We start from the raw sequence: 26,951 nt of genomic DNA on the forward strand, positions 1-26,951 counted from the left end.
TCTGTACCTCCCCCTTGTCTCTGCACCTGCAAGATACAATCATTAGCCCCTGCGAGTTCTCAGATGACGATCCCATTGACTTAAGCTTAGATTTGGGGTTGCAACAGCCCTCAAGGGGCCCCTAGCACCCCAATACTTCTCACTACAAGGACCCAGAGGTGAAACGCCATGTCACTGCCTATGAAGAGAGTTATTTGGTGGACAATAATAATTCAGAAGCCTCTGCACAAGTGCTATGTGGGGGTCTGTAAAGCAGTCACATGCAGCCTGTTACTGAGGAACTCAGCATGGTCTTAACAGCAGCTCACTGAATCGAAACATAGACTGGATTTAAAAATGAGGTTGCTCACTTCCGCCTACTCCCCCTCTCCAAACCCGACACTCCTTAGGGAGCTCCTAACGGCTAAATACCAACTGAATACCCTTTGACCGCCGGAGGCGGAGAAATGCCGATTCTGCCTACAACAGAGGCATATTGAACAACGAGGAAAGGCGGCCAGGCCACGAGCCTATCAACTTTTCTAGAGCAAGTCCTGTCATCCTTGCGCCTGACGGTTGCCTCCTGACCCGCCCAACAGCCGGAGTGGCGGAATTTCTAAAATATTATGGGATGCCAACCTCAATTGCAACAACTTTCTTCCTCCAGCACCTCAAATTGCCAAAACTGACACCAACCCAATCAGCAAATTTGGAGAAAGCGATTAAAGATGATGAGTTTGCCCTGGCGATTGATGCTATGCCCACTGGGAAGCCCCCCAGAGAGGACGGCTTTCTGGTGGAATTTTATGTAGCCACCAAACCTCAGGTCATTCCTATCCTCATACTAATCTATAGGAAAGCCTTGGGTAATGAACACCTATCTTCTAATTACATTTTAGCCAGAAATTCAGTGATCCTGAATCCTGGGAAAGACCCTCTGGAAGCTGATATCCCTGATCAATGCAGGCGTTAAGATACTGGCCAAAGTGTTAGAGATGCGATTAAACAATCCATACAAAAAGTCCTCCTCTCCCTGGACGCCGAAAAGGCTTCTGACCTCATTAATTGGGGTTATCTATTCCGGACTATGGAGTGGATGGGCAAAGGTCATAACTTTATTACCCTGATGTACCACAGTCCCTCTGCAATGGCCGCTTGTGGTGGGTGTCCCTCCCTGTGCATTTCAGCACCCAGCAGGGATGCCCTCTTTCCACGTCACTGTTCCCACTGGCGCTGGAGCCACTTTCAATGGCCGTTTGCTCCAACTATGGCATTAAGAGTATAAATACGTCAGCAGTGGGAGTTTAAAGTCTTTGATTATGCAGATGAAATTTTCTTGAACTCATTTTCCAACTTTTCAGCATATAAAATAAAATAGTCCTAATCATGCAATGCCCTGCCCCCGACAACTGCCCCCACGAGAGCCTGTCTGGACGTCCTGCCTTTTAAGTGGTTGCATAAAAAGCTGAAATACTTCAGGTGTATATCAACAGAGGTCTATGAGATATGGTTTGGATAATCAATCTTCAACCGATCGTAGATCTTATGGAACACGAGTTCTGGAAATGGTCTGCTCTAAACCTCTCTCTGTGAAGGAGAGTTCATGCATGTGATCCCCAAATTTAACTTTGTCTTTGGCATGTTGCCTCTCTTCATTCCACCTCCTGTGCATTAAGCGATCTGCTTCAAAATTCTTCTGGGTTTCTAGCAAACCAAGACTGAGAGGAGCTAAGCTCCACTCATTTGTGGAGAAGGATTGCGTCCGTCTCTGTCATCTGGAAGGATACTGGATGGCACAACAACTGGCCCGATCGGTTTACCTGTTGCCTACAGCCTGGGCTACACCCACTCGGGTGTTATTGCAATAGCATATATTACAGACAATGGACAATCTCGCAGTATATTACACCTCCTGCCCCCCGTTAACCCCACTCCCAACCCCATTATCCAAGCCTTACAATATGCAAAAGACAGAGCTCACCGAATTATGCAAATCTCAAGCGGTATTCATTCGAAAGAGTCAAAATGGCACAATGCGGCCATCACAGTGGGTGGTGTGACAATTCACTGGTCGTTGTGGGTCATACACTGCATTTAACACATTGACGTTTCGATCTCTAATTCGCTATAAAGGAATTGCAGCATGAGTTTGACATCCCCATTCCCAAATGTGGAGGTACAGTCAACTGTCATGCATTGTTATGCGTTCTGGCAAGAACGCACATTGATCTGCCCAGCTCTCCCATTGCTAAATATATCCACACCTGGAAAAACGTTGCCCTAGTGCTTTTTGGAACTCACCTCTGGGACCTACTGAAGAGATACTTCCAAGTGACTAGACCGCTCACCACCTATTTAGTCTTCCGACACAACAATGCTGACCTCCACCCCTTGACACAGCATGGCATGGCAGCTCTAGGTGTGACTAAAGAGGTATATTACACTACTGGATAAAGGCACAAGTCCCCTACCTCCAGTCCTGGCTTGACAGTATGTATGACATGGTGTGGTTTGAGAGTATCATCTGTGCACTGAGCGATATATTACAAATGTTTAAGTAAGTCCGGAGTATGTTCCTCATGAGGTGATCCTGCCCATGCGACTGGCCAGTTTGAGGGCTCCTCTGCACCCACTGGTTTATTCTGGTCTCCCCAGGCATCACCATGCATGCATCTACCATCCCCCTCGTAAACCTCTAGCCACTGATCTGTGCTTCTATCCAATCCAACCCCATGGTGGGGATTAAGCTCATAGGTGGCCCGCGGTGGGCAGGGACTGGCTGACACGCTTGTCCACGTTTTAAGCTACCATGGACCCACTCAGACCGACAAGCGATATAACCCTCGCTTCCTGTTGAGGGGTGATTGCTTCCACCCACCCGTTATGGCCCTCCCCAGAGTTCCCCCATCCCTACCCGTTTTAAGTTTTCTCCTCCATTGTCTACCTTTATTCTTTACTGTTTTCCCTTCGCTGTTGATTGACCTCTCATCTGTCTTGGTTAGACCCTTCCGAAGGGTCTGGTGTGTTGACTGTATTATAGACGGTACGATGTTCTGGTTGATTATTTTGTTTTCACTGTGACCCTGGTGGGTATTCTGCACTGCTTCTTTGTACAGGTCATAACAAATTTAACAAAGAATTGCTATTTAAAAAAAAAGTAGATATGGCCACAGAGGAAGAAAAGAAATAACAAAAGCAACCCAAAGTTTAGAGTAACACTGTTTTAGGCCACATGATTATCCAGAAGTTGAGTGGGACAAAAAATCCATATATATATATATAGATGCACGAAAACTCCAAAACGCCACCTCCAATCCCAACTCAGATCAGCGAAGCAAGCAGGAGACGGACCACCAAGTCTAATTACAGGTTCTTGATTGCATTTCAGCTGGATAAAAGGGCAAGACGCGTTTCGGGCTTGGACAGCCCTTGTTCACATGCAAATGACCAAATGTAACTTTTTTTCTTTTTATAATGCTTAGTGACCCGCCTACATCCCGCCTCCAATCTGGTCATATGACCATAAAGATAGAAAACATACTGTGCATAGGACTTCTGTGTGAAAAATGCGCAAATATCAATGTAAAGTGCGCCACATAAAAATGAACGTATATTGACAATCTAGTAAAAAACATACTTGTTTTACCGATTCATTTGTTATAGCAGGATAAATCTTTTCTTTTCTGTTATCTATAACATAACATTATATTTCTGTGTAATACATAGAGAATGCACATTGTTATGTTATCAGCGGAGAATAATAGCAAGAAAAAGGCAGGGAAACTTGTAGTGCTGCTAATAATGACACCCGGTCAATGCCTAAAGTGCGAGAAGTTATATTACACGTGCAAACAGTCGGGATAAAGTGCTGCAGTGCATGATAAATCAACCTGTAATTGTAATGCATAAATGCTATCTTAACAATTGGGATCAAACAAGACCTCATTTTGTTAGAAAAAAGTTAATAAAAACATTACATATTGGTTTAATATTTTATCATGGTTAAAAGTAAATAAAACATCCTGCGTATAAAAAAGTAATAGCAAGGATCTGATAAAAAAACTGAATATTGGATATATATACACACGTATGTACACATGAAGAAGCTGAAGAACTGATGGATACATTACAATGGCTAACAGGGAGCCTGACTAGCCATTGTGGAGCAACAAATCATCCATCTAAAGGGTCAAGAAATCTATCACAGATAATCATTCCACAGGCAACAGGGAACCTGACTGCCTGGGGGCTATGGGTGCATGTTTGGGGAGTCAATACCAGAGCCCAGACAGAACATATTACAAGAAGTTATACAAATCCTCGGTGTTATTCAGTCCGTTGGGCCACTTGCTGTCGAACTCGAGGATCATGTTAGACTCCAATTGTCTCAGTTTCAGCTCTCTATCACCTCCCCTTAGAAGTTTAGGTGCCGCTGCCACTACATAGTAAGTTAAGCAATTCACATCCTTATTGTGTTTGCTTTGAAAATGGCGAGCCACCGGATATGAGGGGTTGCTGTGAAGGATGGCTCGGACGTGTTGTAAAATCCTGACGTGCACCTGTTGTTTGGTACTGCCTCTATAATTCAGGCCACAGGTGCACGTCAGGACGTAGACAGCGAATTCCGTTTTACAGGTGTGATTGCCTGTGATGGAAATTTCAGTGGAACTGAATGGGGTGCGGTAATGAGTTTTGTTCACACCAAACTTGCAGGCCCTGCAGCTAGAGCATTTGCGAAACCCAGCTGCAGGTTGCAGCCAATTCGCCTTATGTTTCAGTTCGGGACTGCTTTGATCCAGACTAGCCCCCATACTGCGAGCTCTGCGAAACGTAACTAATGGTTTATTCTGTAGCATATATATATAGATATATACGTTTCATAACAATGCTTTAGCCATTTAAGCTGTCACTTACCAAATGCTGTGTCATGTCAACTGCTATAGAAGCCACTTCCTGACTGTACTCGCAGATCATCTTCTGAATTACATTCGTCAGGTCATCATTCTCAGTCTCTCTGACAATGTGCAACAGCTCCTGCATCACTGGTCTGACATAGGGCTTCACATACTCTTTGGCTAATTAATAAGATGATAAAAGCCATAAGGAACAGCGACCTTTTTTGAGAAATATGCAATATCACTATGCAGCATAGCAGCTTAGAAAAACATACTGAATCAAATGTGTGTTCAGACGAGTATTTGCTGATATTTTCACAGGCCTAATCCTGCATCATTGTAATATGAAGACAAAAGTGAATAAGCAAGGCCTTCATACACAGGCAATGAAAATGCAAATACAAAACCAGATCTATTTGATTTTGTTTCACATGGATGACAGACAAGTAACTCATACAATGTCATCTCATGTTAAATTATCAAATGTACGCATGCCATCTAGCTCAACCTGTGACAGAGTGAAGTTATCAAGGTTCCTCAGTGGGCTGGTGTCTTGAGAACTGCAAAGTAAGTTTCCTGATAGGGACGTTCATCTCACAGGATGCCTCAAGTTCAAAATGTAAAACCAAATATAGATAATGTTGAATCTCACTTAGCAAGCTTTGGCTTGATTGTTGCTCTGTTACTAGAAGGAACTAGTGCATTTGATTGTCGCAATATCAGTTCTGGAAGAATCATTTAATACGAACAGCTACGTATGGGTTTCTTTTAATTCCTGAGGAAACCATGTCAATGTATGAGTGTAACCCAAAACATTTGAAGACATGGGTCAGTGTTTTGTGCAACCTATCACTTGATTTTTTATGCAAATTGCATTACAAACATTGTTTACAGATGTGCGAGACCAGTAACATTGGTTAACACATTATGGAACTAAACTGTAGATCAGTTTACAGGAGGGTGTGAGAATTCTAAGTTAGCACCATGCTTTTTTTCTACACATTTAACACCATTTCCTATGAACTACAATCTATAGCCAATCATAGTACAGTTCTCCACTGAAATTGCTCTTTCCCTTCCTGAACCACCGACCAGTAAAGAACCCAACTACCTCAGATGCATCCTTCTCAACACCCACTCCGCCCGCAAACACGCTGTTGAACTCTGGGACTACTCGACTCCAACACCCCAGATGTCCCCTTCTTGACAGAGACCTGGCTGGACCCCTCCTCGGCATCCGACATCGCCATAGCCATCCCGGAAGGCTACAAGATCACCCGCAGGGACAGCACCAATAGAGTAGGAGGAGGAATCGCCATTGTCCACAGGAACTCTCTAAGTCTGGACAAACATCAATGACACCCTCAGCACTGCCGAACACCTGCAGATCCACACCGAACCCAACACCACCCTCAGAGGAACCCTCGTCTACAGACCCCCCCAGACCCCGACCACAGTTCAGCGACTCCATCGCCGACTTTGTCAGCGTACACGCCCTCACCTCCATGGACTACATCCTCCTCGGGGACCTGAACTTGCACCTCGAGAACAACAACGACGCCAACTCCTCCACCTTGATCGCCAACCTCGCTAACCTAGGACTCCGACAACTCGTCACGATGCCCACCCACTCCGCCGGCCACACACTTGACCTCATCTTCTCCGCAAGCTCCCACGTCTCCTTCAACCACACCACCGAGCTCCACTGGACTGACCACCGGTGCTTCCACTTCAACTTCCAGAAACCCACCACGCACCAATGCATCCAACAGATGCCTTGACGCTGCTGGAGCAGAGTCACCGAAGACCAGCTATCCATCACCCTCGCCTGGAACCCACCTGCAGACCCGACCGACCCCGACGCTGCCGCCCGAAACCTCAAACAGTGGATCGACGACTGCGCCAACACCCTCGCACCACTCAAGAAACCCTCCAACAGCCACAACAGCAAGAAAGCAAGCTGGTTCACGGAGGACCTCAGGGCCTCCAAGCAAGCATGCCGAAAGCTAGAAAAGAACTGGATCCGTGAACGAACCCCGGAAAGTTACGCAGTCCACAAGAACGCCACCCGCAGACACCACCACCTCATTAGATCCATTTAAAGGGCCTCCTTCAAAGACCACCTAGACAACAACGCACACAACAGCAGAGAGTTCTTCAACATTGTGAACGAACTCTCCAACCCCAGCTCCAACACCAACAACATCCCACCATCTCAAGACCTGTGCAACTCACTGACCACCTTCTTCCACCGCAAGATCGCAGACATCCACAACAGCTTCAACGCCTTGACCGCCCCGGCAACCACTGAGACCTCTGCCCCCACGACCACCATCCGCACCAACCGCCTACTCTCCTGTACCAACATAAACGACGACGACACCATCAAGATCATGAACACCATCCACTCCGGATCCCCGTCAAACCCTTGCCCACACCACATCTTCAACAAAGTCAGCACCACCATCGCACCCCATCTCCTGAAAGCCATCAACCTTCGAGACAGCAACCTTCCTAAGGAGCTGGAAGCACGCCGAAATCAATGCCTTACTCAAGCAACCCAAGGCCGACCACAAGGACCCCAAGAACTTCCGACCCATCTTCCTACTCCCGCTCCAGGCGTAGATCATCGAGTAGGCCGTCAACAAACAACTAACCAGCTTCCTCGAAGAGAACAGCATCCTAGACCCGTCCCAGTCCGGGTTCCGCAGCAACCACAGCACCGAAACTGCCCTCATCGCCGCCACCGATGACATCAGAACCCTGCTAGACAACGGAGAAACCGTGGCCCTCAACCTCCTGGACCTATCAGCCGCCTTCGACACGGTCTGTCACCACACACTACGTACACGCATCGACGACGCCGGAATCCAAGAGAAGGCACTCGACTGGACCACCTTCTTCCTTTCCGGCAGAACACAGATCGTCCGCCTTCCGCTCAGAAGCCACCAAGATCATCTGCGGCATACCCTAGGGCTCATCCCTCAGCCCAACGCTGTTCAACATCTACATGGCACCACTCGCCCATGTCGCCCGACTGCACGACCACAACATCATCTCCTACGCCAATGACACCCAGCTGATTCTCTCCCTCACCAAGGACCCCCACACCGCCAAAACCAACCTCCACGGAGGAATGAAGGCCGTCGCCGATTGGATGAAGAACAGCCGATTGAAACTGAACTCGGACAAGACGGAGGTCCTCATCCTCGGATCCACCCCCTCGGCCGTCTCCTGGTGGCCGACTTCACTAGGAACAGCTCCAACACCCACCAGCCACGCACGCAACCTAGAGGTCATCCTCGACTCCTCCCGCTCCATGACTAAACAGGTCAACGCCGTCTCCTCCTGCTTCAACAACCTCTGCATGTTCCGCAGGATCTACAAGTGGATACCAACTGAAACGAGAAGGACGGTCACCCAGGCCCTCGTCAGCAGCAGACTGGACTACGGAAACGCCCTCTACGCAGGAGCCTCGGCCAAACTCCTAAAACGGCTTCAACGCATCCAGAACGCCTCCGCACGCCTGATCCTCGACATCTCTGCTGCAACCACATCACACCCCATCTGAGAGACCTGCACTGATTCCCTGTTGACAAGAGGAAAACCTTCAAGCTCCTCACCCACGCACACAAGGCACTCCACAACACTGGACCAGCGTACCTCAACAGCCGACTCAACTTCTACACCCTTACCCGCCAGCTCCGCTCCGCCGACCGTGCCCTCGCCGCTGTCCCCCGCATCCAAAGAGTGACCGGCGGCGGCAGATCATTCTCCCACCTCGCCGCCACAACATGGAACACCCTCCCCATCCACCTACGGCAGACCCAAGACATGCTGACCTTCAGAAGACTCCTCAAGACCTGGCTCTCCGAACAGTAGCAGCCCCCCCCCACCCCTAGCGCCTTGAGACCCTCATGGGTAGGTATCGCGCTTTAAAAATGCCACGATTGATTGATTGATTGATTGATGCTTCAGCAGCAGATACGTACACTGTGGAGCCTTTTTAAATGTGTTTTCTTCTGAATGTAGGAGATACAGTTATTGCTTTAATATTGGCACAGTAACTAGTTTTTCCTTAGGGGACTGCAGGATTCGCCAGTGAGATCCCTGTGCAGTCTAATTGTCTTCGACGGGGTTGTGATGCCTCGTAGTGTGGTACCACGCCCGCTAGAGGGCACACAAGTGCACTCATGAAACTAGTGGTCCGTCTCTTGGTCATGGGGATATGTGGATTGGCGCGGAGCACGGCATGCTTATTAATGCATATTGTAATGGGAGCTTGGCTTGGAGCCCGTGTGTGATGACGGCTTCTATTTAAGCCCCGGGGAGCCCGCAGCAATATTTCAACCCCATAACTGATCTCCAACGAACTGCTTTAACATTTCAGGTTGGAGCCCACACACTATACCTGAGGAGAGGCAGTGCTGCTTTCGAAAGAACCCTCATGACACCATAACTCATGTTCTGGTCACACGCAGTGCTCAGGAGCTGCCTCCACCTTTCTACATCATAGAGATGCCACTGCCCTGAGCCCGACAAGCCACTGAGCCTACCCCTCCCCGTGCCTGAACGCTGTGAGAGGAGCAGACACCTGTAAATTCATAGGAAATTATCCTTTCTCCTACAGCAGGTTTTCGCCCCCATCTGCAGGTGTCTCTGACTGGAACAACACCACGCTGCATATTCTGGCTAGCCGCTATAGCCACTAGGAGCTGCGTCACTCCCAACCATACGCGTTCGCTTGGAGGTGAAATCCTGCGCATGTCCCCTGCTTCAGTAAAGTCCCTTCTCTTGTGTAATGGAGAAACTGTACTATTTGGGCACTTGTAATTGTTATGTGTAGACAAGAGTTGATGAACTTTTCTTCTCAGTGATTGTCCAGCTACAAGGGGCTTTTCACTTTTCTTGAGAATGTTTGGGCGCTTCCAACTTCCGGTTTGTGTAGATGATCAGATTTATGACTATCATTTGGTCTCAATAACATCTACGTGGTTACTTATGTTTCACCCAAATGTTTAGCACAGGCAGCTAGCAACTGTTATCACATTCCCTCAGGACTTCGCCCTCTCTGCTCAGCACCAGCTCTACTGTATTCGTTTTGGCCCTTCAATGTTATTTTCACAACTACAACATGACCTATTTCTAACCTATACCTTTTTGCTCGCCACAATATCCTGTGGTCCAATGGCAGTGCTCTGCCTCATGACCTGTTTATCTCGGCACCCTAAGGTCTCAGAGGCGGTGTGCTTTACCCACTGCACCAGCTTTTGTTTTTCTTTCTTTTTTTACATCAAGCACTAATAAATGCTGCAGAAAGACTGATTACAGGAAGAAGACGTTTCGGCTATATCACACCATTCTCTCCACTGACTACCATTTGAAGCCAGATGCACACGAAGATAGCGAGCCTGACACACAAAGGGATACACTATGACCAACCAACATATCTTAGTCAAAAACTCAATACCTCAGAAGACAGCCGCTCCCTACAGAGTGCTGACACCCTTTTGCAGGAACCCCTAAGCTTAACACAAAAGATGACCTAAACTCAAACCTTCTCCGGATCTGCCGTAAGAATCTGGAACGCTCTCCCATCAGAAATTCGAACAAACCCATACAGCAGAACCTTCAAAAAAGAGGTGAAAAGCATTTTACGAAATAGATTCCTTGCATAACAATGGTCGGGGACATGCCAGGATCCCTTGACACACTCTCTACGAGCTACGATTACCATTGCTACTATAGGCTTGTTGCTCCCTAGAAGTGCAATCATGGACAACCTACTTTTTAGGAGTGAAGTTCGCTCCCATATATAATATAGGTCAGGGAATAGGTTAGGACTTTCTCTGGACAGACCCGCTTTTGCTGTTTCTTGATAATGTATATTTATAAAAAAGGTTATGGCTTTTGTCTGTACAGCGATTGATACCCCTGGGTCATGTCTGTGCTTTATAAAACTCTCAAAATAAAATACAATTCAGTTTTCTATGACAAGTGTTGAGGTATGTACCAGGATAGGCTACAAACTTTGTCAGTGGTAGACAGGATCTAGCCTCATTCAGTTAGCCCAAGCAAAGATGAGTGCCCAGCCGTCATGCATTAGTCTTTAGCCGATAATCCTTTTATGAGACTGTTGTCTATATACTCAAACATCGGGCAGCCTTCCTTCCAAATGTCCTGAAACGGTGCTGTCTCAAATATCATGGAGTCTCCTGGGTTTCACCTGAGCCAGAACCGGAAGGCTTTAAGCTTGCCACGCTGCCAAGCTACTGAAAATACCTAACATAGGAAGAGTTTCCAATCAATAAGGATGTGGAAGTAGGAATTCCCCTTCATGAATTAGGGCGAGGACCTCTTGCAGTGTCACCGTTTAATGTGACCGTTTCGAAGGACTGTGTCCTCAGGAACATAATCAGACCCTGAAGACCAAAAATGAGTCTCTGAATGCCTTTTTTTGACCTAAGGCATGAAGTAGAAGCTCTGATTGTGATAACTTTTGCACGTTTGAGGCAAAGTAGTTCTTGGTGCAGCTGGTCCAGGTGGCGAGGATGCTCCCAGGCTAGTGAGTGACCAGGTAGCTTTTTCATGAACTCTACCATATGCCGTAATGAACAATCTAGATTACACTAAATGAATATGCTACTTACCAGTATGCATCTGTTCTTGGCATGTAGGGCTGCTAACATTCATATCTGTAGCATAGATCGCCGCCTAGTGTTGGGTCCGGATGATTGCACATTGTTGTCCTGGAAGAGTCTTCGAAGTATCACGAGATAGGTGGCTCCTCCCCTGGACTACAGTGCGGATGGGCATCGACTCCATCCCCAGATTGTTTTTAGCCATTGTGGCAAAGATGGAGTTTAACAGTGAAAGTGATGGCCATGCTAGAGATAAAGTGTAAGAAAAGTCTGCAGCCGCTACGGGCGCCGGGGAGGAGGCGGGCGATATGAATGTTAGCAGCCCTACATGCCAAGAACAGATGCATACTGGTAAGTAGCATATTCAGTTCAAAGCATGTGGGCTGCTAAATTCATATCTGTAGCATAGAATACATAGCAGTCCCTCCATTAACGGCGGCCGCCCGTGCCAGCTGCAGAAGTCTGAAAAAGTGTTTTAAGAACAGCCTGTCCTACAGCTGCCTGCTGTTTGGAATGCACATCTACACAGTAATGTTTGGTAAACGTATGTGGTGTAGACCATGTGGCTGCCCTACAAATGTCTTCCAAAGGAATGTTACCCAGGAATGCCATGGAGGCCCCCAACTTGCATGTGGAGTGTGCCCTGGGGGGGGACCGTTAAAGTGCGCTTAGCCTTCTGATAGCAAATCTGAATACACTTAACGATCCACCTGGCTATTCCTGCTTTGGAAATGGGGTTGCCTTTGTGCTGGGCTGCGAAGGCAACAAAGAGTTGCTGTGTTTTTCTAAAAGGTTGTGTTCTGTCAATGTAGTACATAAGCGCTCTTTTGACATCAAGCGTATGGAGCATCCTTTCTGCTACCGTTTCTGGGTTCGGAAAGAATGCGGGCAGTTCGATAGTTTGATTGACATGAAACTGCGACACCACTTTAGGGAGAAATTTGGGGTTAGTGCGCAGCACCACCCTGTTTGAATGAATTTGTATAAATGGCTCTTGGATGGTGAGCGCCTGTAGCTCACTAACACGTCTTAGAGACGTTATGGCAATGAGAAAAGCCACTTTCCATGTGAGGAACTGAAGCTCACATGAATGCAGAGGTTCAAATGGGGGACCCATCAATCTGGTGAGCACCACATTGAGGTTCCACACAGGAGCTGGCGGGTTCCTGGGAGGGATGACCCGCTTCAGCCCTTCCAGGAATGCTTTAATGGCAGGCACCCTGAAGACAGAGAGATGCTGCCTGTTTTGGAGATAAGCCGCTATGGCGGATAAGTGTATCCTAATGGAAGCGTATGCTAGATTGCATTTGAAAAGATGCAGCAGATGATATTAGGAATGGAGGCATCGAGCGGGTTGATAGCGTGCTCGGTACAGTAGATGACAAACTGCTTCCATTTTGCTGCATAGCAAGCTCTGGTAGTGGGCTTCCTTGCCTCCCGGATGATGTCCATGCATTCAGGGGGCAAATCAAGGTAGCCAAACTTTAAGACCTCAGGAGCCAGATCGCCAGATTGAGCTGCTGCGGATCTGGGTGCTGAATGTCGCCACGGTTCTGCGTCAAGAGCCGGGGTGTGAGGTGCAGTCTTTGATGCGGTACCACGGAGAGTACGAGGAACGTGGTGTACCACGGTTGTCGCGCCCACGTTGGACCAACTAGGATGAGTGTCATCGAGTGTTGCTTTAGCTTTCTTGCCACCAGCGGAATGAGAGGCGCTGGGGGAAAAGCGTACGCAAATCTGCCTGACCAATTCATCCATATCGCATTGCCCTGCGATAGTGGGTGAGGGAACCTGGCGGCAAAGCTTTGGCATTTTGCGTTTTCCTCCGTGGCAAACAGGTCTATCTCTGGATGACCCCACTGCTGGAAGTACGGGCGGAGTACTGATGGATGTAACTCCCACTCGTGCATCTGGTGGCTGTACCTGCTGAGCAGATCTGCCATCTGATTGTCCGTGCCCGGGAGATGTTCCGCCATGAGGAAGATGTTCCTCTGAATGGCCCACTTCCACATGCTCTGAGCCAGATGAGACAACTGTGGAGAGTGCGTACCTACCCGCTTCTGAATGTAGTACATGGCTGTCATGTTGTCCGTCCGGATCAACACGACTTTGTTGCACAGATGTACTTTGAAGGACTTGAGTGCCATGAAGATTGCCATCAGCTCCAAGTAGTTGATGTGCATCTTCCTTTGTCGCGTTGTCCATAGCCCCTGCACCGTATAGTGGAGCAAATGAGCCCCCCATCCCTGGAGAGATGCGTCCGTTGTTAGAGTAATCTGTGGCACAGGTTCCTGGAACGGTCGGCCCTTGCAATGGTTGTGTGGATTCCACCAATGCAGAGAGCTGTATGCCCGACCCGTCACCAACACTAGGTCGTTTAGCTGTCCTTGAGCCTGAGTCCACTGATGCGCTAAGCATTCTTGGAGCGGACGCATATGGAGTCTCGCGTGCGGGACTATGTAGATGCAGGAGGCCATCATGCCTATCAACTGCATGAACACTCTCGCTGAGAGTGAGTGTTGTGGTCTGAACTTTTGGATCAGCGCCTGGATGTTGTCGATCCTCGCTGGGTTTGGCTGAGCTGTGGCAGCCAGAGTATTGATCGTCGCGCCTAAATACTGCCGCACATGGGCTGGCTGAAGGTGTGACTTCGGGTAGTTCAGTGTAAATCCCAGACTGTGAAGGAGGTGAATGGTGTGGGACATGTCTGCGGCGCACTGCTGGGCTGACTTTGCCTGCACGAGCCAGTCATCCAGATAAGGGTAGACATGTATACTCTGTCTCCGGAGGTGTGCCGCCACTGTCGCCAGACATTTCGTGAACACTCTGGGAGCAGTGGTCACTCCGAAGGGGAGTACCTTGAACTGGTAATGCATGTTTTGGATGGTGAACCTGAGGTACTTTCTGTGGGAGGGGTGGAGTGGTATGTGAAAGTAAGCATCCTTGAGGTCCAAGGTTGCGAGGAAGTCTCCCTGTTGTAACAAGGGAAGAACCTGCTGCAGTGTCAACATGTGGAAGTGTTCTGAAAGAATGTACTGGTTTAAGGGGCGTAGGTCTAGAATCGGTCTGAGTGAGCCGTCCTTTTTTGGGATTAAGAAGTACAGGGAATAAACCCCTGTGCCTTCTTCCTCCACTGGCACGAGCTCTATTGCGCCTTTTTGCAGCATCACCAGAACCTCCTGCTGCAATAAGTGCAAGTGCTCTGCTGACATAGGACGGTGTTTTGGGGGCATGGGTGGTGGGGTGGATGTCAGTTCTAAACAATAGCCGAACTGGATAAGTTTCCTGACCCACCTGTCTGTGGTGATGGACTTCCAGACGGGCAGGAACTGTTGGAGTCTCCCCCGACAGGTGTTGGATGGTCGGGGGGCAGTGACAGGGAGTCACTGTTTGTTGGCGGCAGAGGAACGGGAACTGTTGTTGCCTCTGCCTCTACCCTTGGCACTGTTTCCTCTGTATCCACCTCTGCCCTGCTTGCTGTAGGAGGATTGCGCACCACTTTTATTGAATGGCGTCTGCTGCGACATGTGCCCTCTGTTAACACCTCGATTGCCTGAGCGACGAAAAGTGTTCCCTCTAAATTGTTGTGACTGGAGAGCTCCCATGGACTTGGCAGTCTCGGTATCTTTTTTGATTTTCTCTAGGGTGGTGTCCACCTCTGGGCCAAACAACCTGTCTGGATTAACGGGTTGGTTGAGGATAGTTGTTTGTATCCTTGGCTTGAATCCCGAGATGCGGAGCCATGCCTGACGTCTCAGCATCACACTAGTGTTGATCGCTCTCGCTGCTGTGTCCGCAACATCTAGCGCACACTTTATAGCAGCGTTGGAGATGAGCTTCCCCTCCTGAATAAGCATTTCAGCTCCCTCTTTAAACTGGTCTGGGAGGTGTTGTAACAGCTGCTCTAGGGTGTCGTAGTGCGCCCTATCGTATCTGGCCAACAGAGCTTGCGTGTTTGAGATGCGCCATATGTTGGCCGCCTGAGCTGCTACCCGCTTCCCAGATGCCTCCAGCACCTTTGACTCTTTGTCTGGGGGAGGAGCTTCACCCGTCGTCTGGGAGTTTGCCCTCTTGCGGGCATAAGAGACCACCAAAGAGTCCAAAGGTAACTGGCCCCGTATGTAAGTGGGGTCGCCAGGTGCCGGTCTGTGTTTCTTCTCAATGCGTGGGTTTAGCACCCGGGATCTTGTGGGTTCCTTGAAAATGTCTGCCGCATGCTTAAGGACCCCTTTCAACATTGGGAGAGTCTTGACAGTTTTTTCAGCAGTAGAGAAAGTGTCAAAAAGGAAGTCCACTTCCACGGGGTCAGCATGCATCTCCACCTTATGGTTTGTAGCTGCCCTTTCGATTAAGGCATTAAATGCCGCAGAGTCCTCAGTGGGGGACAGCTTTACGTTATAGACCTGTGGATCCTGGACCGTCTGCTGGTCCCCTTGATCACCAGTATCTATCCATGATTCCTGCTGCTCATCAGGCTCTGTATGAGCAGGGAAGTTGTACTCCTCATCTTGGTCCCCTTCATCCCCATCTGAGTATGTGGGTGAAGGTGTTGCTCTCCGCCTATGCTGAGGAAGAATCTGCTCCACCAGAACTGGGGTGTCTTCTGCCGGCTTTTTACGTTTCAGAGGAATGGTAAAAGACTGCAAAGGTTGTGAAGTAATCTTCCTTTTGTATAGCGTGAGTTTGCCGGTGTCGGCATCGATGAAATGCTCCGACCGTTCTTCAACCAAAGGTTGTCGAGGACCCAGGGTCCCAGCCGGTGGAGTGGACGTCGACACGGTGTCCTTGGGCACTGACCGCGGTGCAAAGGCCTTCGGCGCCACCTTAGGCGGCAACGTGTAGACGAGCGGTGCCGATGTGGTCTTCGATGCGTCTGTCAGCTTCGGTGCGGAAGGAGTCTTCGGTTCCGATGCCGAAGCCTTGTCCTTAAGGCGCTTGAGGGAGTCCGAGACCTGCTTCATAAAGGAAGTGGACGGTTTCGTCGATCCGACTGATGTCCGTGGTCCGCCCCCTGGTGAAGACCCGAGCGTGGCTGACTTGTGTTTGTCCGGTCGAGGAGCACTCGTGACAGGTGCGCTTCGATCACTGTCCACTGCCGTAGACGTCGATGCCGATGGCTTCGGATCGATCGGTTTTCCTTTAGGGGTCACGGCCCCAGACCTCGGCTCTGCGGCCTTCACCGACTTCGCGCCAACGGGCCCCTTGGTCTTCGGCGCGACAGACTTTCCCGATGCAGCCTCGACAGTCTTCTTGGGCGTCGGTTTGTCTCCCTTGGTAGACTCCGACCCGATGGGCTTCTTCGAGCTTGGCTCTTTAACCTCCTTCGGCACCTTAGCCTGGTCGGCAGCTTGCGCCTGTTTGGGGGCCCCCGAAGACGACGGCGTCGGCACCGGAGCGGACGTCTTCGGTTTCGATGGCGTGTCGGCCATCTTTGTTTTCACCGGTACTGAGGGTTTCGGTTTCGTTTTCAGTAATGGCGGCTCCGCGGAGGTGTCCGTAGCCGAGCCGGAAGGCGGGGCCGTGGATCGGGGTGTAAGGTCGTGGGTAAGGCCGCGTGGCGATCCCGTGACCTGAGCCTTTGTAAGAGTACGAACGGGGCATAGCTCTTCCTCCGAGCTATCTTCCATGGCCCCATATGCTTCGTCGTCGTCCCCTACCTTCTCGACGAGTTCTTCAATGTCGGGACCGTGGTCGTCAGCTCCGTCTTTGGACTCGACCTCCACCGGGGTAGGGGAAATCTGCAGGTGACGCACTTGCTCGTCTTCCGCGGGGTCGTCAAAGATGTCCACCGGTGCTGGAGCCGATCGCTGGGCCTCAAGGCGCGCCACGCGCCGAAGCTTGATCGTCTTTTTCGATCGAAATCTGGAACAGGCCATACAGTGGGCCTCGTCGTGGTCCGGCGACAGGCACTTGTTGCACACAGGATGGACGTCGATGTGTGGGTACTTGGATCCACACACGGGACATTTCTTAAATGGACTCCGCTCCATGCCGTCAAAGTCTTGCTGCGTCGACTAGGCCCCGATCACCGAAGAGTCTCACGACCCCCCGGATATACGACTCTACGAGCTGGAAGATAGACGGGACCGAACGCGAACAATACCGACGGTGCCAATAAGGCCTTTTGGCCTAGATAAAGTACTTTTACGATTCCGAACAGGAGACGTCAAAATCACATCCGAACCCAATGGCGGAAAAAAACAATCTGGGGATGGAGTCGATGCCCATGCGCACTGTAGTCCAGGGGAGGAGCCACCTATCTCGTGATACTTCGAAGACTCTTCCAGGACAACAATGTGCAATCATCCGGACCCAACACTAGGCGGCGATCTATGCTACAGATATGAATTTAGCAGCCCACATGCCTCGAACGTCTGTATTTCTATTCTCCCAATCCGCGGCAAAATCTGAATTCTTCTTCCCAGTGGATGAAAAGTGGTGGTGGTCGACTGGGTGGGAAAGTCAAGTTCAGCTGTACACACCCTGAATGAATGTGAATGACATATCTCTTCACTTTTGAGAGGTTTTGTTGTAGCTTTGTCTATGTGTCCTTGAAAATATATTATCGATGGAGGATTGATGGTACTGACTATAGTGGATCCATTTTGTTATGACCCTCTACTAGAGGATAGAGATATTCTGCAGTCTTAAAAGTCAGAGGGCATGCAAATCTGCATTACCCCTCTACAGAGAGTTGTATTGGTTTATATGTCCTGTTGTACCTCATTCACATGTTCACCAAAAAGTGCCAACCATCAAAGGCATGTCTAGAACCTGTCTTTGCACTTTGGATTAAAAAGTACTCGTCAGCTATCCTTGTGATCAAAGCTGCCCTTCCAACTAGCTAATCAAAGCAGATATGGGACACATACATGGTAGGATCAATGATGGTAGCTGAGTCATTAGACCCTTGTCTCATGATGATTTTGACGTCTCTTGCTAGTCTTCTAGAAGGAGTTCCATAATGGAGTGATGTCACTCCAAAGCGGACTACCGTAGTGGCCTACAATGGCAAGAGCATTTGCTTCTTTAATAGAAGCTGCAGCCACAGGGCCTAACCTCTTGCTTAGAGCATCAATACAGCTGCATTCGATGTTAAGAGGCTTTGAGGTAACTGTGGTTGGGTGGTATGAGCTCCGTTGAGCAGCCATAGCACTTACTGAATCTAGGCAAGGATGACCCATGACGCAGGCTGGAGGACCCACAATATTGTTTGTCGAAATGTGGAAGCACAGTTAGAACATTGGCCAGCGTTTTTCATGAGGTTGGCTCCTTCATGCCAAATAAAGTCTAAAATGGAACTAGCTTTGTTCTCTGTAGTTCTTTGAAGTCATAGAAGAAATATTGTTACTTCTCGGATGTCACTGAAAGGCCAAACGTTTTTGCAACTCCTTCCAAAAGTACACAAAAGATGGCAATATCATTAAGAGGGGAATCCCTGTCAGACGGGATACCCTGCCCACTGTCAGATGTGACTGAATTCTCAGTCTTCCGTAAAACAATCATTACCTTTATCATCTCCCTGTCCCATTATCATACTTAAAACTTCACCCTCACTTTCCTCACTTCTCTTGGCGCACACATCCTTTAAAGTAAGTGAAAGCCACATTTGCCTAAGTGGAGGAGATATCAGTAGTAGAGGATAATGTGCAGGAGACAGAGGAGCTGGAAGCTGCTAAGGGGGTTAGGGTGGCTGAATGGCCTGTGCAGTTTTTGGCAAAAATGTCTCTTTCAGGAGCATAATTGATAGTGGTAGGGATTGTTGTCTAAACAATGCCTGGTATATTCATAAAGTCCCCCATTTTTATATAGAGCATCCTTGTGGCTCATATTCAAGGACATAACGGACTAGTAACTTATTTTTCTCTTTATAAGGCGATGTTTGCATTGTATATATATCTTACCCATGCACCGAAGACAAACATGAGGTACATACTCAGTACTTTGTAACAAATTAAGCTTGACCTTCAAAGATATCCACGGGAGGGAAGAAAAACAGAAATCCAGCTTTATGAGGTAAGTGAAGTAGACAGAGTAGAGGTGAGTCCGGGACTCCATCATTGTCGATGTGTGGTAGAGAATCTGAGCTATGGTGGCCTCTAGAGGGAGAGTGGGCGCTCAATGCATTTATTCCACTGGTCAAAATGTTGGTGCTTATAAATGCAGGTAATGTACAACTAAACAAACACTGTTTTGAGGTTTTCAACAATGTTTACTGCTGTTTTAAACAATAGGGGACTCCCAGACTCACAGCGTTGAATAATTCAAGCTTTTCAATCCATGAAAGAGCCAATGCTGGAGAAGCGGTTACATCATTCTAATGATACTGAACATGAATTGTGGTCAACGTGTTCTAAATAAAATCACAAAGTTTCAGTCGAGGAAAACAACACATTAAACAAACATGGAACTCCACCTACCTTGATCCTGGTGACTTATCAAGGTCTGCAGCGCTATGGCAGCCTCAACTTTGACAGGCATCTCTTTATCCTCAATCAAACTCTTTTTTGCAAGCTCTACAGCAGTTCTCAGATTAATTTCATTGTGGAACTTCAGAGTGCTGAATGAATGTAAAACCCAGCAAGACTGTAGGGGAATAGGAATTGGAGAGTTCTGCTTACCACAACAATCAATCAGTTTATCTTTTGGCATATACATTCAGAACGTTTAGACTTTCAGATATTATACATGCGCATTTCTTTAGACTAGAAACTACAGCAGCAGGACTATTGTACCATAACATGGTCACTTCATCAACAAACTACTATTTAGTAGCAGAGGAGTAATAATACAATGCCACACATTTAAAAAAAAAAAAAAAAAAAAGGTACACAATGTAACCAGTGTTGTCTACAGCTGAAATGCAAAAATGCAAAGAATACGCTGCCTCTGGAATGGTAAGGACTTCAAGATGATATTATTATTAAGATGTCAAACAAATGTTGTGTTAAAATCAAATCAAAACTAAACAATACATTTCTAATAAAAGTTCTTTAGAGATGGACTCTCAGAAGGGTCTACAAGTTTGTTTTAATTATAGCACGGGATCAGAAGGTTAAGTGACACTTTCAGTGGAAATCATTGAGTAGATATTTCCAGGTCATTAGAGCTCAAGCCTCAGACTGTCACCATACACTCTGGAAGGCCTACATTTATGCCACTTGTGACCTCTTAGTGAAAGCAACAATGTCAATAGGACACCTTGAATAACGTTGTCCACCATCAGTATTGATGCTTTTGAAACGTGTGACTACAAAGATCGGCAGCGTGCAGTAAGGGGTTGCAGTTTACTTGGACTAGGTGCTAGGATAGTTCAGCAAATGAAAAATTCTGCAGCATTAAAAATCAGTACCACCTCATAAGGTTTAATTCATCCTCGAGAGGTTTACTGAAAGCAACACATCATGCTGCAGGAAATTACTTTAGTAAAAATTGAAATGTATAGTTTGAAAATCTGTACAATCTTAATGTAACTACTAAAACTCAAGCCAGACTAATGAAAAATGTAAACTGCATCATCCACAGCGGTATATGCCTTGCAGAATATACACATCAGTGCTACCACAATCTGTTATTATTCCAAGGTGCCCCATTATATTCCATTTCTGTAGAAAATCTCGAAAATAGCTTTTCTTCTGAAGGAGACTGAGCAGAGCTCAGGGAGACTACCATCACACAAAATGTGGTAGATAAGTCGAGGTATGGTAGCCAAAGAGGGGAGTGGTTATCAGGGTGCTGCATCCTGATTGGCTGAAGTTTAGTTCTTCTTAAATTATGCAAATAGGATACGAAACAGTATATTTTTTAACACATACAGACCAACTATAAATTGTGGGAGTCCCATTCGACGACAGCATGTGAATCTATTAAAGACCCAATACAGGAGAAATACTGCATATCCAACCAATAAGTCACAGAAGATGGGAAGGTAACCCGTGAACCAACACAAAATGCTAAAATCGGAGAACCATTGTTACAAAAACGTTTTAAGTCTGTTCTAAATCCATATTTTCAAAGCCGGCATGATTGAACTAATGATTTAAATATGGCAGAAAATGTTAACTGGAGAGTTTAAAGGTATAAGACTTCTACAAAGACTCCCAATACATAAGCGTTTCCAGTTGAACAACAGTACATCTTAATGAAAGTTTGTCACCATTGAACACTGTTACACAATTTGTATGACAACTATAAACAGAAATTTGAATAATATTTTTTTAATTTTAGGGTGTGATGAAGCATCATCATCATCTTTTCTGGCACAAGAACTCGTCATTTTAAAAAATCTGCCGTGAGGCCCAGCAACAACTGACGACTGTCTGAGTACTAGATTTTGCTGACATCTGTTAAGCTATCAGAATAGTGTACAATTCTGACTGTTTGTATCTGAGTACTAAGTGCATCATTTGTGAATCGAAATGCGAGATAGCACAGAGTAGTTGACTGGACCAACTCATAAAACGTGACTTACATACAAGGTTTTGCTAATTCATACTTAAAAAAAAGATTCATAGAAACAGTAGGCCGGTGATGCAGGATCCCTAATAAAAACTGGAATACAGCATAGCGAAATAAACCTTTTACAGGTCCTGCTTGCATAGAACAGAAAAGACAAAAGAGCTAAGAAGACAGGCATGCTCCACTATAAGAAATCACCAAAGCTGCGGGTAACAAGCATTTACAATGCAATAGGTCTCGCATTATTAAAGTTTGAGCTATTGGCATTGTAAATTACAATGCCTTTTATTCATTTGTTTTTAAAACCTGCAATCGGTGCATCAACACGGACTTTGAACTTATAGTCCTTGCTTACGATGAGCAAGGCTGGCAGTAAAAGAGACTGCCAGCCTTGCTTCTCATAAGCACAGATTATAAGTACAAAGTGCTTTTTTACGCACCGATGCAAGGGAATAAAAGGCATTGTTATTTACAAGGCCAATAGCTCAAACTTTAATATTGCGAGACCTATTGCATTGTAAATGCTTGTTTTGTGTATTTTAGGATAAAGGGATGGTGCAATGAGATTTCCACCAAAGACAGAGTGACATTAGATGCTCAAATCCCCTACACGCCACGTGCTTGCCCCCCAATATAAAATATTTGAAACCTAGCATCCTCCCTCCCGCCCCAACCACTCCTGTGTTTAGATAAGTAACTGTGGGAGTGCTGTACAAAACGATTGCTGCCCTCCCTCAACACATTTTGATATTCTGAATTAATGTTTCACACTAATGTATTTCACAAAATAACGTTTAACAGTTTCTCATAATAAATGCATTACTTCATTCTAGAAATCTTTGTCATGGTGGTGCTTAACGCCTAATATTAGAATCGTTAAGCTGAAAATAATGACATCCTTCATTCAAATACTTCCACACAATTTACAGGGTCATTTAAACCCTGGTGGGCAGCACGCTGACTTGTAGAGGACCTGGCTTCTGTCCTCCCTGGAGAAGGAGCGAATGTTCTAGGAGAGATCTCGGTTTTCCTGGCTAGATCCCTCTGCTTTAAATGCATCCACTGGTAGAGCCGAGCTGAATTTCTTGCGGCTGTCATGTTTTCTTCCCCAGCAGTACATTCATTTTTTTTATTAGTGTATTGTGTTTGTGAAAGACAAAAAAACTAATGGCCCTGACATACAGGAAGATTTTTTCTTGCACGTCAGAACCTTCGATTATTTTCCTTGTCTGGGACCACCATGCCCCACGTAGCGATTCCAGGCAGGGATAGCCAGTATTGGTATTCAACCTAAATAGAGCAGGATGACAGCCACAGTAACTGTGCAGTCCTCTGGATTTCAGCAGGCTGAGGCTCCACCTGTATTTCCTCACCTCGAAATGGGTTATGTTATCTGCGAAGTCCCACCAACCTCTGCATGACTCTCTTCGTTTGTGGTGTGCAATGCCGGATGGCCGCAGATGGTGTTGGTGCCATGTGGCATGATTGACAAAAATTTAGGAGTGATGGGAGAGAGCAGAGTAGGGGTGGCAGATGACTGACAGAAGCCACTGTGGCTGAATGCCACTCCAGCTTACCGATCACAAATATCAGACTTGTATGAATGAAAACAGCAGCTGCCTAGCCAGTGACAGATCTTCCAAACCTGATGTTCTGTCCATACAGCTTCAGCCCTATGCTTTCATTTGATGTACAATTGTAATCTGGCACTGGAGACCTAATGAACTAAAAAAAAAAGACTTCAACTTTCAGAAGTCAGTGAAAGTGGAAATACTGTGTCACCGTATGGTAAAAGGGAAGAGAGCAAGACATTGGAAGAGAAAGTGAAAGAACAAACGGTGGTAGTAAAATTGTAAACTGCAGGAAAAGTAAAACTTTCAGATGGCTTGTCGACCTCCAGCTAACGTGATTACTTACCCTAAACAAGCACAAATTCACTGTTGCAGCGGGGGCGAAACCAGGAAGTCAGGCATCCTTGCCCGTGACATGGGCGGGGCCTGTGACGCGGCCGGAAGAGGCCGGTGTTGCTCATTGATGCAGGGCTCCCATGAGGGAGGGAGAGCCCAGCGGTAGCGGTGGAAATCCAGAGAAGTCCCGGGTCTCAGGAGGGGGCCCGGGTGAAAGTAGAGAGGCGGGGTGTTTTTCGGCGTCGCATTGCCCAGCAGCCCTGTGAGTGGGGCACACCAGTGCGCTGACACGTCTTGGGCATGGAAAGTGAAAGTGCTTGCAAGGAGCTTGCAAGGGGGACAGGAGATGCGCACGGCGCGCGCGTCCACATATCCAGTCCGATCCGATGTGGCCTGCGGCATGCGCGTGCCCATCTCCTGTCTCCCTTTAAGCCCTTGAAAGCATAGCCGACGACTATAGGTCTCGCTGGCGACAGCGCTTCGCGCTGTATCGCCAGGTGCGAGACCTAAAAAACCAGTATGCCCACAGCAGGATTAAGTTAGAATATTAGGTATGTTTTCCTCTCTATGTAGTACTATGCTGCTGCTCTCTGGATCAAACCAGGAGTTTTATGACCCATAAGGTAACTGTGATGGAGGCTGAGGAGGCGATGTGCGTGAGTTGGTGGCAAAGGTGAGGGGAAATAGCCTTTACCACAGATGCCTTTACCACTCAGGTAAGTATATCTACCTTTACCAGGCAGGTATTTTTTTGGGTTTTGAAAAAAAGTAACTTTTATGTTATTTTACAAAAAGGTGTTTTAGGTGGGGGCATCAGTAAAGGAAGGCAACTGTGATTTTAGGGTTTAGGGGTCAGTTGGAGTAAAGGGAGGCAAGGATAATTTTAGGGTTTAGGAGTGGGTAAAGGAAGGTAAGTGTGATTTTAAGGTTTAAGGGTACATAAAAGTAAAGGGAGGTAAAGGCAATTTTAGGGTACAGCGTAGGAAAGAGATGAAATGGGGTACGTAGGAAAAAAAGGGGGGGAATCCCCCAAAAATAAAAGAAATATATGAGGGGTGGTTTGGATGGGGGGTTTTCCCCAAAAATAATTAAGAAACATATAATTGAGTGTGTGTATCTACAATCACATACATATATATGTGTGTATAAATACACATAAACACATACAAATATTTTTACACACACCACAGAAATGTGTGGTAAAGGTCCACTATTTAATGCCATACGTTGAAAAAGGTAGTTGCATGCTATTAAATGCGTGGTGAAGGCATGCGTGGTAATGTCATACAACACAAAGGTGGTGGAGGACCATATGTTAGTGCGCGTGTGCCGCTGTCCTTGCGTTTATTCAGTGTCGGCTCTAAAGGAGGTTCTGAGGAGAGTTCTCTTGCAACTGAGTGTCTGAGGATTTCGGCTGAGGTGGTTTTGTCAATATCTTCAAGGTGGTAGAGTTAATAAGAAATGCTCCTTCCTGGTGTTAAGCTCCATCTGGAGTCATTGTAGAATCGGTGCCTCCAATTCTCCGGATCCAGCTGTTGACTAAGCATTTGGCTTGTATGGGACCTTTGGCGCTGAATTCAGTGCTGCTTTCTGCATCAACTACGGGTGTGGCAAGGGTGTTCGATGCCCCTGGATTGGGTAGTGCTTGATGGCTGGTGAAGCTTGAAGCCCTTCAACTGAGAATTGGCTAAATAAAGATGGCATTGGCCCTGGGGACAGCAGTGTCTTTCATCTGTGCTAGGGATTCAATGTCCTACTCTGCGGGAGCAGTGCCCTAACTCAGCATGAGACCTTTTATGCGACCCTGACTAGGTGATGTAGCTCTCGACGATGGATGTAGTACTCACGACCATAGGCTTTTTCTTGGTTTGAGGGCCAGAGATCTTTGGTGTGTCAAAGTCTTCCTTTCGCTTTTTACAATGGGACTTTCTCAAGGATGCAGTCTCTAGGCTGGGCATGGGCTGGTCTGCCGAGATTCTGGCTGGACCTGCATCATCACTTTCTTGGGAGCTAAAGGGATTTCTTTTTTTTAAATGTCTAGCGTTTTAGAGGATGGTTGTGGGTGCATCTTGAGGTAGCAAAAATACTTCTCTCTATGGTATATTAGAGTTTTTTCCCAGCAGAAGGCAAGTCAGTACTTGCAGGAGACGTCGTCCTGGTAAGGACAGAGTCACAGATTACAGATAGTGTGGTGATCTCACCATGGATACTTCAAGTTGCAGCATTTGCAATGTTGGAAGGGTGTTTATTCCATCACCCACATCGAGTCTGCATTGTTAGATGTCAACGGTCGAGAGAGAATACCCGATCCCAGAAGGGCACAGGGAGGCCCCCGGCATATAGGGCATTGAGTGGTAGTCGGCATTCCTCCGAAGTAGTCTGATGAAATAGCACAACAGAAAATGGTCAAAATGCAGACTGTTGTTCTGAAACGGTATGTTGAAATTGAACGGTGTAGAGCAAAAGAAAAGGGCAAGGAACACAAAAAATTCGAGCCCCCTTGGTGTACATCTGAACCCAATGGCAGAAAAAACAAGCATTTGCAATGCAATAGGTCTCGCATTTGAGAGAGTTTAAGCTATTGGCATTGTAAATGACAATGCCTTTTATTTATCTGTTTTGATAATAAACCGATAAATAAAAGGCATTGTCATTTACAATGCCAAAAGCTCAAACTCTTGTAAATGCGAGACCTCGGCCGCCATTGTCGCGGGCTACTTGGAAAGTGAAAGCACGCAAGGCGCGCTGAAAGTTGCAGGAAAGTATGTCATGCCTGCAGTAGGAGAAATGCATTAAAGAAAATAGTGCTAACAGACTAAATAAGACATACCGTGTAACAGCTGAAGTAAAAGGGCCCGTCCTCATGAGAGGTTACAAATGAAGACAAGGCGGTACTAAGGAGGGACTAACAAGCCTGTTAAGGAATTCTAGCGAGATCACTGCTGCGGTTCCCCCCTGTCCAGAGTCCATTCAAGTTCTTCCTCCGCCTCCTGCAGAGCAGATTCGGTGCTGTGCTGAGGGCGAACACCACACTGAGGCAGGAAGGCTATGAGACTGTAAATAAGAGGAGA

At 47.1% G+C, this 26,951-nt stretch overlaps 1 protein-coding gene across 1 annotated transcript in view; it reads right to left on the reverse strand.

The window, feature by feature from the left end:
• IPO8 (importin 8) overlaps positions 1 to 26,951 on the reverse strand; it is a 737,162-nt gene that overhangs the window by 368,241 nt on the left and 341,970 nt on the right. The window contains exons 14-15 of the mRNA XM_078673765.1: positions 19,936 to 20,101; positions 4,894 to 5,054 (exon numbers count right to left, since the gene is read on the reverse strand). Of these exons, the coding sequence (XP_078529891.1) occupies positions 4,894 to 5,054; positions 19,936 to 20,101 (327 nt within the window). The remainder of the gene's footprint in view (positions 1 to 4,893; positions 5,055 to 19,935; positions 20,102 to 26,951) is intronic.

This window comes from Lissotriton helveticus, chromosome 1_1, assembly GCF_964261635.1.
Source record: "Lissotriton helveticus chromosome 1_1, aLisHel1.1, whole genome shotgun sequence".
Lineage (NCBI taxonomy): Eukaryota > Metazoa > Chordata > Amphibia > Caudata > Salamandridae > Lissotriton > Lissotriton helveticus.